This window comes from Erpetoichthys calabaricus, chromosome 1 (assembly GCF_900747795.2).
Source record: "Erpetoichthys calabaricus chromosome 1, fErpCal1.3, whole genome shotgun sequence".
NCBI lineage: Eukaryota > Metazoa > Chordata > Cladistia > Polypteriformes > Polypteridae > Erpetoichthys > Erpetoichthys calabaricus.
In genome coordinates this window covers 23,202,517-23,216,908 of record NC_041394.2, presented here as the reverse complement: position 1 = coordinate 23,216,908, position 14,392 = coordinate 23,202,517, and the positions used below count along the sequence as shown (strand labels likewise).

The following is a 14,392-nucleotide window of genomic DNA, read 5'->3' as shown; positions in this document are numbered from 1 at the left end:
GAGCGTGCTAACCAGCAGCAGCTCTCTGTGGCAGGAGAGCTGCAGCGCTTCGGACTGGAAAGCACTGAGGAAAGTGGTGAGGGCTGCGGAGAGGATCATTGGAGCCCCGTTGCCTAATGTACAAGATTTGGCAAAACAACGCTGTCTGGCCAGAGCTGTGCGGATTTCTAGAGACCCTACTTATCCTGCCTCTGAACTCTTTTCCCTCATGCCCTCAAGCAGAAGGTACCGCAGCCTGAAATGTAGAACTACCAGGTTTAAAAACAGTTTTTTTCCTACTGCCGTTCGTCTTTTAAATGAAGCATTTTAGTATTTTATTGTAGGCTGATTTTAACTATGTGTTTTTATTAATGTCTTGTGCATCGTATTTTCGTTCTGCAGCACATCTTGGATGTTCTGCTAAATGACAAATAAAATTGAATTGAATTGAATTGAATTGAAAAATAAAGAAAGTCAGAAGTCCAAGACTTGCATGAGTTTACTTGGTGCTGGTAGAAGTAAGACTCAGTTCAGTGAGTCATAAACAAAGCCTAGAAGTTGGTGCCCATATTTATCAAGGACCTCAGAGTAGGAAGACAGTGCCAACCGACTCGAAACCCTCAAAGGGACTTTAATTTGTTCATATTCTAATGAGTAGGAATAAAAGGATTTTTTTAATAATTTAGGAAACTACCCCTATCTTCACCTGGATTTATGAAATCTTGTGAGCTGTCCTGGTGGCTTAGATAGAGATCGGCAAACACATTCCAGGAAAGGTGGAATATTTTGGAAAAAAATATGGATTTGATGGAGATGGAATAAAATTCGTAACAAATCTTGTACATCACATGATTGCTCCATCTATGTGAAGAAGCCATGTGCTGTCAGTCTTAATGGGGTGTTCTTGGGTTCAGGATGTTGTGGTTGTTTAAAAAAGAATTCACTGCTCTGAACTATAAAGGAAGAAAGGTGAGTAAATGGTTAACAGGGGGCTGGCTGTAAATCTTTAAATAGAGGGAGCTCCCCAGTGAAGGCAAAGAATGGCTTCCTCTGCTATTAGGGTAACGTTTATATTCTGTTTAATGTATTTTTAGTGGTGGGCTTTCTTTCTTTCTTTTACAGTACATCTGGTTTAATGATGAGGACAGTTCAGGCTCACTTTTTTATATACATTACCTGAATATAGAGGACTTCTCTTAACAGGAGAAAGTATAGTTGATTAGCAGAGTTTATATATTTATAGGTCATAAAAATTAAAATTGTAAATCAGTATTGCACAAAACAATTTATATGAGACCATAGCTACTTACTGTGGTGGTACCCGTAATGGAATAGGCGTGACCTTTGACCAAACCTTCTGGAGTTTCCATACCGACCTCACCAACATTTGCTGCCTGGAAAGATAGTTTCAAAATAATAATAATAATAACAATAACAATAATAATAATAACAACAACAACAATAAATCTCTCAGGTACACTTAATCTGATTCAGGTGCACAATCCTTACAGTTTTTGAGCCACTCAGCCAAAGGATGTCTTGATTTATTTCTCTGAAATTTTGATGATATAACATTAGAAATCTTAAAAATGTCGGTTGGACCTGCAGTCTTATTTCTATGAAGGCTGACATTGCCAGAAATCAACATTTTGCCACTTTTATGAGAGACAGGTAAAGTCTTGTTAGTTTATGAGGATGCTGCAGCTTTAAAGACTAGAGTGTTGATCTTGTCAGATAATGGAGTTCTGCAGTTCTTTAATGCTGGAATGTGATTTGTCAAAACAGCACAGTTGAAACCTTTGATGCCTTGAATTATATGACATCACTGGGTGTCCAATATCTGATCAGAAAATCCTTGCAAGTGATGGAGACTTTTATCTCACAGGACCAAGCACAGTTGAGCTTCCACTATTTCTTACCTAACAGGAATAAAGCTGAAGGGCTACACTGCATGATGGGATTGGGATCAAATCTGATAAAGATTCAGGAGTGCAACACTTGACAGCAATCAAGTCATGTAATTTTATTTATTAAGCATATTTGTAAAAGTTGTAACAAAGTGCTGCACAGTCAGTCCATTATTTTCTAATCTGTTTAGTCCTGAAATGGGTTGCAGTGGTCTGCTTGAGTCTACCCCAGCAAGCACTGGGCACAAGGCAGGAACAAACCTTGGACAGGGCACCAGTCTATCACAGGGCGAACACACACACACCCCAACCAGCAATTTACTTAACCTGCATATCTTTGGACTACGGAGTAGGCCAAAAAGTACATACATTAGAAACACATGAAATGAACAAGGACAAAAGACAATAACAACAATACGCAATTCAATGAGAAAACAATATAGGCCGGTAAGCTTACCACACATCTCAGGTAAATTAATGGAAGGAATTAAGGAAAAGATTGAGCGAGAATGGGAGTTTTACTGAACGGTCAGCATGGGTTCGAAAGAGGGAAGTCATATTTTACTAATATGCTGGAATTTTATGAGGAAGCAACAAAAGGATATGATCAAAGTGAAGCATATGATATTACTCATCTTGACTTTCATAAAGCATTTGAGAAGGTGCCACATGAGACGTTGGGCATCAAACTAAAAGAAGTGGGAGTTCAGGTTGTGGTTTGTAGATGGGTGCAAAATTGGCTAAAATGCAGGAAGCAGAGTGATGCTGTGAAGAACCCTACCAGAACTGGCTGATGTTCAGAGTGGTGTCCAGTAGGGGGTCAGCGCTGGGGCCACTGCTATTTTTAATATTGTGTATGTAAATGATTTGTCTGTGTGGGTTTCCTCCGGGTACTCCGGTTTCCTCCCACAGTCCAAAGACATGCAGGTTAGGTGCACTGGCGATCCTAAATTGTCCCCAGTGTGTGTGTGTGTGTGTGTGTGTGTGTGTGTGTGCGCGCGCCCTACGGTAATCTGGCACCCTGCCCAGGGTTTGTTTCCTGCTTTGCGCCCTGTATTGGCTGGGATTGGCTCTATCAGCCCCCCGTGACCCTGTAGTTAGGATATAGCGGGTTGGATAATGGATGGATATAAATGATTTGGATAGGAATATAAGTAACAAGCTGCTTAAGTTTGTAGATGACAACAAGATAGGTGGATTGGCAGATAATCTGGAATCCATTGAGTCATCACAGAGGGACTTGGACAACATGCAGGCTTGGGCAGATGTGTGGCAGATGAAATTTAGTGTCAGTAACTGTAAAGTATTATATGTAGGATGTAAAAATGTAAGGTTTGAGTACACAATAGGAGTTCTGAAAAACTGAAGGCACACCGTATGAGAAGGATTTAGGAGTCACAGTGGACTCTAAGCTATCGACTTCCAGACAGTGTTCAGAAGCCATTAAGAAGGCAAAACAGAATGTCAGGTTATATAGCGCCCTGATGTGTCCAAGGAGGTTCTGCTCAACCTTTATAACACACTGGTGAGGCCTCATCTGGAGTCCTGTGTGCAGTTTTGGTCTCCAGTCTACAAAAAGGACATAGCAGCACAAGAAAAAGGTCCATAGAAGAGCGACGAGGCTGATTGAGGACTACAGGGGTTGAGTTATGAGAAGAGACTCAAAGAGTTGACCCTTTATAGTTTAAACAAACGAAGATTAAAAGATGACATGACTTAAGTGTTTAAAATTATGAAGGGTATTAATCCAGTGGATCGAGACTGTGACTTTAACATGAGTTCAACAAGAACACGGGGACACAGTTAGAAACTTGTTAAGGGTAAATTTTGTACAAACATTAGGAATGTTTTCTGTAGGAACTTTTTTCAGGATCCAGGGGCTTTTTAGAATCTCACAAAATTTTGTGGGGAGAAGAGTCTAAAATAATAATAATAATAATAATAATAAATTTTATTTATACTGCACTTTAAATAAACAATCTCAAAGTGCTACAGAGTAAAATAAAGTAATAAAACAAAGACCTATAAAATACTTCAATAATAAAATATCTTTCTAAAAAGATAAGTTTTTAAATCTCGTTTAAAAACATCAATCGACTCTGGGGCTCTCAGGTAATCCGGGAGGGCGTTCCACAGTCTCGGCGCCACAGAAGAAAAGGCCCTGTCACCCATGCTGCTGAGCTTAGTTCTGGGAACTTGAAGAGTGTTAATGTGTATAGAGCGGAGGGTAGGTGAAGAAGTATGACGGGTAAGGAGTTCCTGTAAATAATGGGGGGCATGCCCATAAATACACTGATGAGTAAGGAGAGAAACCTTATACAGTAATCCCTCCTCCATCGCAGGGGTTGCGTTCCAGAGCCACCCGCGAAGTAGAAACCATATGTTTATATGGTTATTTTTATATTGTCATGCTTGGGTCACAGATTTGCGCAGAAACACAGGAGGTTGTAGAGAGACAGGAACGTTATTCAAACACTGCAAACAAACATTTGTCTCTTTTTCAAAAGTTTAAACTGTGCTCCATGACAAGACAGAGATGACAGTTCTGTCTCACAATTAAAAGAATGCAAACATATCCTCCTCTTCAAAGGAGTGCGCGTCAGGAGCATAGTCTGTCAGAAAGACAGAGAAAAACAAACAAATCAATAGGGCTGTTTGGCTTTTAAGTATGCGAAGCACCGCGGCACAAAGCTGTTGAAGGCGGCAGCTCACACCCCCTCCGTCAGGAGCAGACAAAGAGAGAGAGAGACAGTTTGTTTTTCAAGCAAAAATCAATACGTGCCCTTCGAGCTTTTAAGTATGCGAAGCACCGTGCAGCATGTCGCTTCAGGAAGCAGCTGCACAGAAAATAGCAACGTGAAGATAATCTTTCAGCATTTTTAGACGAGCGTCCGTATCGTCTAGGTGTGCAAACAGCCCCCCTGCTCACACCCCCTATGTCAGGATCAGAGAAAGTCAGCGCAAGAGAGAGAGAGAGAAAAGTAAGTTGGGTAGCTTCTCAGCCATCTGCCAATAGCGTCCCTTGTATGAAATCAACTGGGCAAACCAACTGAGGAAGCATGTACCAGAAATTAAAAGACCCATTGTCCTCAGAAATCCGCGAACCCGCAAAAAATCTGCGATATATATTTAAATATGCTTACATATAAAATCCGCGATAGAGTGAAGCCGCGAAAGGCGAAGCGCGATATAGCGAGGGATCACTGTACTCTATTCTAAGTGAAACAGGGAGCCAATGAAGGTTTTTCAAAATAGGAGTGATGTGGTCATACTTTTGCACCGTCATCAAAATTCTGGCAGCACAGTTCTGAATATCCTGGAGTCTCTGGATACTCTTACCAGGAATCCCGATAAAAAGTGCATTACAATAATCCAACCTGGAGGAGACAAAGGCACGAACAAGCCACTCTGCATCCGCCAGGGTAAGTATAGGGCGGAGTTTAGCAATGTTCTTGAGATGATAAAGAGAGGATTTACAAAGATATTTAATATGGGTGTCAAAAGTGAGTTGAGAATCCATTTTAACACCCAAATTAGTGACAGATATAGAAAGAGGAATGTTTTTACCAGAGAAAGTAATACCAGTAATGATAGAAGAACGAAGATGATGTGGTGTGTCAACTAAGATGGGTTCTAAACTAGTCTAGTCTAATGGTAGTTAATATCCCGGGGTCAACGGTTTTCAGGACTTCTTTAAAAAGGCATATGGGTAGACTATCAAGGGAGCACAATGATGGCTTCATCTAAGAAACAACATCATACACCCAAGAAGTGGAAATGGACTCAAACTGAAGAAAAGAATAAGATGGTGGAGGTAACACAGAAGAACTGCATGATGGCAGGGAAATCTGTGACCTGAGTTTATTATTTTTTTTGTCAATGAAGTTCTCAAAAGCACACACAAGTTTCAGTGGTAACCTCAGTAACACCTATAGGAGGGGCGCTAGTAGTGTATTGAGGTTATTGAAAAGAACTTTAAGCCAGTGAGATTTTTTTTCAATTAAGTTAGAGAAATGTTTATTTTTTGCATTTTTTTAAGCAGCTTTGAGAATGTCATAAGAAATCTGAAGCCTGCCTTTTTTGCACTTTGGCTCAGCTTTCCTACCTACAGCTCCCACCTATTCTTTGGACTTGTGGCATACATAACTCAAGCACAATTATTCATTTGAAAGATTTCCTTACTTCACAGAATAATAGTGTAGATTAGTCAGACTGTGGTATTCCAAACTGAAAAATGCAGAATTTTTGTAAAATTGTAGGAGAAGACCCCTGCCCTAAAATCTGCACACTTTCATTACCTGAGGGGATCCCAGTTCACGGTGATAAAGCTACAAGACTTCACTGCCAGACATAATAAAATTTAATGGCAAAAGTTTGTTCCTACAATGATGGTTTCAGTTTTCAAAGGGACTAAATAAAGAATATGGCCAGTTCTAAAGCTATTAAAGTCCTTCACTATCTGATAGCCTCAGACTACAAGCAACTAAAGATGCAGGATCTTATTATTTTAACAGAGTGGTAAAACTGTATACTTAGAATCTCAAACAATCAAGCAAACCTAATCTATAATTGCCCTTATCCTACAGGATCAGACATCAGTAATGTAACTCAATAGTATACAAATATCTGACAGGGTTGGTCTACAAAGCTATAAAGCTGCAGGCCTCCAAACCCCAAACCCCTATGATAGGATCAGCCATAGACCGGAAGCCATTAAAGCAGCAGGATTCTGGCATATTACAGGATGGAACTCCAGAGGAGTAAATCTGCCGGTTTCCATTAGGCGACAGGATTAGACACAAGGGTGATAAAAATGCCAGACTTTAAAACCTGTCTGGTTCAGATTCCACAGCATTAAAACTGCTGCTTCCTACTTGGGAAAGTTTGAAAATCGAAGGGGACAAAGTGATGGAATGTAAGCAGTTCTGAAACTTGTGAAGCTTTCCGTTACTGACTGCTGCTTCAAACAACTGACCGCTAGGATTCCATCATCTGAATGGATGAAGGTCCGGCAGGGTAAGTTGCAGACTAGAAACTTCAGAGGATTAAGCAGAGTTAATTTTCCAAGTATTTCTTATCTGGCAGCGTCAGACATCAGTCTGGTAAAAAGCTACATGGCTGTAATACCTGGGGGTTAAAATGAAAGATGGAAACCCAGCAACCAATGCCGATGTGGGAACTACAATTCCCATCAGACAGCAGGAGAGCACTGGGGCTGATGGAAGGACTCTGTTATCCGCATGTACAAAGATTTGTAATAGCCAAAGTGGGATCTCATCAAAGACTGCAAGTCCAGAGTTTTCTTCTCAACTAAGTTGAATAAGAGTTTTCTGTCTCACTGGATTAGAAAGAAGTGACATTGGATACCATCGGAAGGAGCCGATCCGCCACAACAACAGCTACTCCCTGAATATGACAACCATCAGAGCAACCTACCTATAGAGATCTGGTCAGTCCCAGTTCTACGCACCTCAGAGAGTGCCACTACTGAAATGCAGAGGAAGATGGTCATCATGCCGGAAAGACGAGACGTTCCACGTACCTATCCAGATGGGCCATCCCAAATTAGGATCCAAGTGCTCCCGTGCAGCTGATGACGCCTCAGCACCACACCAGGCCCAACCCAATTGGGTCTCTGGTGATTTTGACTCTTCCAGGGATGAGGCTCCTCAGAACTCCAAACCACCATCCCCTTCATACTGCAAGCAGCCTCTCTGTGGGCAGCCGTAGCAAAGCTACTCCCACAGAGAGCAGACCGGAGTCTTGCCTGCTGTTTCGGAGCTGCATGAAGTTTTTACGGTGGCTGGAGTGCCATGCCTTCCACCAACCTCCAAGTATTTCCTGCAAGTTGGAGGAGCATTTGCAGGACCGGATGCAGTTTAACGTCATACCCAGGATGAGGCAAGTGAGGTGCATTACCTGTATTGTGAGGGAGTGCCAATTATAGCACTACGGCCATGTGGTATGATTCCTCGTGGGTAATCCTGCTCATAGGATTCTCATTGTTGTGGACCCAAGCAGAGGACCAGGCCAAGGGGACGCCCATGTACCACCTGGCTGGGTCAGACATACTGTATGGTCATTTCTGGAGGGTGGGAGTGGACCATGTGTCTGCCTCAGGGTTTCCAACTGGGATCCCGAGCTGTTTGTTCGTGTGGTGGGTGCAGCAACGTGCTGTACCAGTGTACACTTCCCAACCTGACCTGACTGGATTACAGCTTTTGTCGAAAAGAACATAATTTTGACTCATCGTGGGTTGTGTATAGCCATGTTGAATATACAAAGTTTTTTTCCCCTGTTTATTTTCATTTGGACCCTTTTTCTGTGGAATATACAGGTCCAGAAGAAGTGTGTGGTGTTAACAAACCTTAAAAAGAAATGTTCGTTTCTTTCAAACAAACACAAAAATGTTTAAAACTCCAAAGCACCCTCTTTAGTGAGTTTCATGCTTGCAAAATCACATGCAAAATTAACCTAGGCATCAATTTCATAAAACTGTATGTGAAAGAAAAGTTGGCTGTTTCACTCACCATCACCTGTTATTATTTTGTGAGGTTACATTTTACATAACCAAAAGAGTGAGATTTGGGCCATCAGACCAAGATAGTGGTGGCCAGCACTGTGTTGGTCAAATGTGCAAATCATTTTACTGTATAGAAGTGACAACAAATAAATAAATAATAAATAAATAATAAAGCTAAATCTTATTTTTGAAAAAGCCAACACTGTCATACACCTGTATATCACTACTAAGTGTAGTACTACTAAGGCCATGATGAAACAGATTGAAATGCAATTTTTCAGAGCATGTTGAGTCACTGTTATTGTAGAAAGACAATGCCCAATGATGGCATTAGTAACTTTGACTGTTTCATGATGGTAGACACTTCTTCAAGTCCAGTTTATAATGAGGCACTTACAATTTTAGGCTTTGATGCCAATACAACATTGTGGTTTGTAGTAATTTCTATGTTAACATTGAATGAATGAATGAGTGAATCCTGAATCAACTTTATAATTTTATTGAATACCATCATTGGTGCCTTCTCCTGTAGTAATACTGAGACTTGTGGCAATGTCTGTGAACTCCAGTTCCCTCTGCCCCATCTTACTGTAGATGCTTTCAGCAGTGCATGAACTCAGCTATTCAACAGGCCCTCCAGTTTATTAGTCAGTCAGTCATTTTCTGACCCACAAAATCGAGACCAGGGTTGCAAGGGGTGCTGGAGCCTATCCCAGCTATCATAGGGAGCAAGGCAGGAACAAACCCAGGACTGGATGCCAGTCTATCACAGGTTGAATACACTCACACAGCCCAACCAATCCAGGATCATCAATTCACCTAACCTGTTTGTCTTTGGACTGTGGGAGGAAACCGGAGCAGCCAGAGGTAACCCACGCAGACACGGGGAGAACATGCAAACTCCAAGCAGGGAGGACCCTGGAAACAAACCCTGGTCTCCTTACTGCGCAACCCTCCAGATTATTAAGGTCTTGTTAAACATCTATTTATGACATCATACTGGACCAGTAAACACAGCAAGGAGTTACCGAAATTATGGAATCTTTTCACACAACAATACTGTCAAGACTTTAAAAGCCAACATAAAAAGTCCTAACATAATAAGCGTAATGTCCCATCTTCCAGTCCACCTCAATAAAAGTATAAGTGTCTTTGTGTCCTTCTAGTTGCTGTGTCTCTGTCATTCCAATTGATGGGGCATCACAAGCATCTACAGTGCATCCGCAAAGTATTCACAGCGCATCACTTTTTCCACATTTTGTTATGTTACCGCCTTATTCCAAAATGGATTAAATTCATTTTTTTCCTCAGAATTCTACACACAACACCCCATAATGACAACGTGAAAAAAGTTTACTTGAGATTTTTGCAAATTTATTAAAAATAAATAAACTGAGAAATCCCATGTACATAAGTATTCACAGCCTTTGTTCAATACTTTGTCGATGCACCTTTGGCAGCAATTACAGCCTCAAGTCTTGTTGAATATGATGCCACAAGCTTGGCACACCTATCCTTGGCCAGTTTCGCCCATTCCTCTTTGCAGCACCTCTCAAGCTCCATCAGGTTGGATGGGAAGCGTCGGTGCACAGCCATTTTAAGATCTCTCCAGAGATGTTCAATCGGATTCAAGTCTGGGCTCTGGCTGGGCCACTCAAGGACATTCACAGAGTTGTCCTGAAGCCACTCCTTTGATATCTTGGCTGTGTGCTTAGGGTCGTTGTCCTGCTGAAAGATGAACCGTCGCCCCAGTATGAGGTCAAGAGCGCTCTGGAGCAGGTTTTCATCCAGGATGTCTCTGTACATGGCTGCAGTCATCTTTCCCTTTATCCTGACTAGTCTCCCAGACCCTGCCACTGAAAAACATCCACACAGCATGATGCTGCCACCACCATGCTTCACTGTAGGGATGGTATTGGCCTGGTGATGAGCGGTGCCTGGTTTCCTCCAAACGTGACACCTGGCATTTACACCAAAGTGTTCAATTTTGTCTCATCAGACCAGAGAATTTTCTTTCTCATGGTCTGACATTCCTTCAGGTGCCTTTTGGCAAACTCCAGGCAGGCTGCCATGTGCCTTTTACTAAGGAGTGGCTTCAGTCTGGCCACTCTACCATACAGGCCTGACTTGTGGATTACTGCAGAGATGGTTGTCCTTCTGGAAGGTTCTCCTCTTTCCACAGAGGACTTCTGGAGCTCTGACAGAGTGACCATCGGGTTCTTGGTGTAGAAGAAGAATGTTCTCCTCAGCACCATGTATTTTGTGTGTTTAGTAAATTAGAATTTTTATAATAACTATTTTGTAACTTGCCAGTGAGAGACGCTTTGGCTTATGAACTAACAAAAATATGTTATTCCACGGTTCAGGAGAAATAGTGTCCACATGAATAAAATCTAAGCTGTTTCTTGTTTTTCCCTTTCTCAGAGTGAATGTTTCAGGGACAAGGTCACAAGGCTGCAGAATGTACATGTAGTTTATGCAAAGGCGTCTCTCCTGTGCTTAGCTTTGAGAACACAGATAATGCTTAGCTCAACAGACATTTTGTTTAACTTTACTGTTTTGATAAGGATGTTCTTTGTGTATTATTAATCATGAAATGCTGAATTATAAAAACCCCTCCTAATTTTTTCTCGGTGTTCAATTGAGCTTTGCGGCAATAAGTTATACTCTTTTGAATCTCTACTTACTGTGACTCCGAATGAATAAACAAGAGAATTGAGAAATATTATCTGCCTGCTTTTCAGTGTGCCTTTTTCGTCCACATTGGTCACCTCCCTGACTAAGGCCCTTCTCCTCCGATTGCTCAGTTTAGATGGCCGCCAGCTGTAGGAAGAGTCCTGGTGGTTTCGAACTTCTTCCACTTACGGATGATGGAGGCCACTGTGCTCATTGGGACCTTCAAAGCAGCAGACATTTTTCTGTAACCTTCCACAGATTTGTGCCTTGAGACAATCCTGTCTTGGAGGTCTACAGACAATTCCTTTGACTTCATGCTTGGTTTGTGCTCTGACATGAACTGTCAACTGTGGGACCTTATATAGACAGGTGTGTGCCTTTCCAAATCATGTCCAGTCAACTGAATTTACCACAGGTGGACTCCAATGAAGCTGCAGAAACATCTCAAGGATGATCAGGGGAAACAGGATGCACCTGAGCTCAATTTTGAGCTTCATGGCAAAGGCTGTGAATACTTATGTACATGTGCTTTCTCAATTTTTTTATTTTTAATAAATTTGCAAAAACCTCCAGTAAACTTTTTTCACATTGTCACTATGGGGTGTTGTGTGTAGAATTCTGAGGAAAAAAATGAATTTAATCCATTTTGGAATAAGGCTGTAACATAACAAAATGTGGAAAAAGTGATGCGCTGTGAATACTTTCCAGATGCACTGTATAGTAACTAAATGCATTGCGTTTTTCATTCCAACAGATGGCACATCACAAATATTAACAAATCTTTTACAAATCCCTTAATAAATGACACACACTGTAACAGAGATATTTGCATTGCTTTTGTCATTCTAACATATGATGCATCACAAATATTAACACTGCTTTTATGAATCTAATACCAAATGGTATATAACAGAGACATTTGCATTGCATTTGTCATTCCAACAGATGTCACATCACAAACGTTTGTAATAATACATTTTATTACTGCAAATGTTTGTAATGCACCACTTATGGGAATGACAAATGCAATGCATTTCATTACTACATGCATTACAAAATACATCCCAATAAATGGTGCACTGCAAGCATTAATGTTGAGGTCTACGTCGATTATTTAAATTTCAGCTCATCTTAGATAGGTAGTACAGCTGGTACATGATATAAAATATCTGGAGTTTAGGGTGATCAATACCTGTATGAAGCAGGACAATAGAGTACCCCTGGCCAGGGAGCGATTCACTGCCCCCCACAGCTCCTCAGGGCTCTTTGATGACACTAGTACACTCTCTCCAATGCCACCCGTGAAGTCCTCCAGTGCCTCTGAAACACTACCAGCCTTCAGACTGGCATAGCAGCCATTGAGCCTATGGAAAAAAAACAGACCCATTTAGATATAAGAGCTGCCCAGCATGGCCAGTTCAGTTTGAGAGAGACTCCTGCTAACAGGAAACTCCATGAAGAAGGCCGACTGTTAAGATCCACTCACTTTGAATATGCCTTTTCCAGCAGGGCACTCCAGAACTCCGTTCGGGACTTTGATCGGGTGAACAGCAGCTTCCTCTGAGCTGTAGGCAGGCGGTCATCAATGACAACTTCCATCCACTTCCCATACTGCCAGAACTGACAAAACAAGTGAAGGGTAATGAAGTCACTGAAAGCCACTAATGACAGGGTTGCCGTCTGCCTTGCTACGCCTGATGATGCCATTTTCCTTTCCTAAACAGTAAGACTTTCTGTTTTTTTTGTTTTTTTTTTTAGTTTACCATTAGAATATAGTTGCTTAAACCTGTGTCCTATGTAGCATGAGCACCAATCAAACCGATTGAAGTTTAATGTCTGGATTCAGATCTAGGACTGGTCTGTGGACTGTCTATATGGAGTCTGCACATCTGTCTTGTGTTTACAAAGGGCCTCCAGAAACTGTGGATTTCATCTCACGTCCCACAAAAGTCTAGATTGGGTTAGCTAGTGGCTCCCAACAGACCTGGTGTGACAATTTAGTGATTGTCCTATGACAGACTGAAGTCTTTTCCAGGACTGGTTCATGCTATGTATTTAAAGCTGTCCAACACTATTTCATTACAGGAGCATTTGAAAAATGAAAGATGATGATTATTTTTATTATCATTATTATTAATAATAATAATAATAAGAAGAAGAAGTGTAAGAATAATAGTAACAAAATCTCTCAAACAAATTCAGAATCATGATGGGCTGAAGCCTACCTGGACAGTGCTGGGATGGTCTAAAAGAGTCATCCCATACAATCAGGCTGTTGGCCTGTCCATTAATTATTTTTTTAATAAGAAACAAACATTATTTTTATAAATATACACATTATCATCCTCCCTGCGTGGAGTTTGCATGTTCTCCCCGTGTCTGCGTGGGTTTCCTCCGGGTACTCTGGTTTCCTCCCACGGTCCAAAGACATGCAGGTTAGGTGCATTGGCAATTCTAGATTGTCCCTAGTGTGTGTGCTTGGTGTGTGGGTGCCCTGCGGTGGGCTGGCGTGCCCTGCCCAGGGTTTGTTTCCTGCCTTGCGCCCTGTGTTGGCTGCTCCAGCAGACCCCCGTGACCCTGTAGTTAGGATATAGCAGGTTGGATCATGGATGGATGGATGGATGGATGGATGGATGGATGGATGGATGGATGGATACACATTATCAGGCAAAAGTTTGGAATCACCCAGAAATTTATTTTTAATATAGAGAAAAGCCAAGCAAAATGACACCTTTTATTGGCTAACTAAAAAGATTACAATATGCAAGCTTTCGAGGCAACTCAGGCCCCTTCTTCAGGCAAGACGTAATCTGAAGAAGGGGCCTGAGTTGCACCGAAAGCTTGCATATTGTAATCTTTTTAGTTAGCCAATAAAAGGTCTCATTTTGCTTGGCTTTTCTCTACATTCATAATGGCTAACACGGTACAACACCCTAGTACTACAAATATTTTTAATAGCAATTGATACTTTTTTTTAATCATAATACCACCTGGACCTACTGCACTTTTTCTAATGGACAAAAGATGGAGAAGAATGTGAAATTATCTATCTATCTGCTTCACAAGGCCTATTCTCACCTGGACACACAAGGCAACACTGTGAGGATTGCATTTTTTTTTTATTTCTCCAAATCCTTCAATACCATCCAGCCATCCCTTTTAAGAGGTAGCTCAGAGATATGCAGGTGGATGAGCCTGAGGTGTTGTGGATAATGCATTATCTGTTCGGCAGACAGCAGTTTGTGAGAATCATGGAGTGTGTTTCTGATGCAGATGTTTCTGGAGTAACACAAGGCGAAGTCCTGTC

The 14,392-nt window shown here is 41.4% G+C and overlaps 1 protein-coding gene across 1 annotated transcript in view; it reads right to left on the bottom strand.

The window, feature by feature from the left end:
- The window catches only part of capn12 (calpain 12), a 163,795-nt gene that overhangs the window by 102,051 nt on the left and 47,352 nt on the right, over positions 1–14,392 (bottom strand). Inside the window, exons 4-6 of the mRNA XM_028796315.2 lie at positions 12,572–12,705; positions 12,278–12,449; positions 1,290–1,373 (exon numbers count right to left, since the gene is read on the bottom strand). Coding sequence (XP_028652148.1) covers positions 1,290–1,373; positions 12,278–12,449; positions 12,572–12,705 — 390 coding nt within the window. The remainder of the gene's footprint in view (positions 1–1,289; positions 1,374–12,277; positions 12,450–12,571; positions 12,706–14,392) is intronic.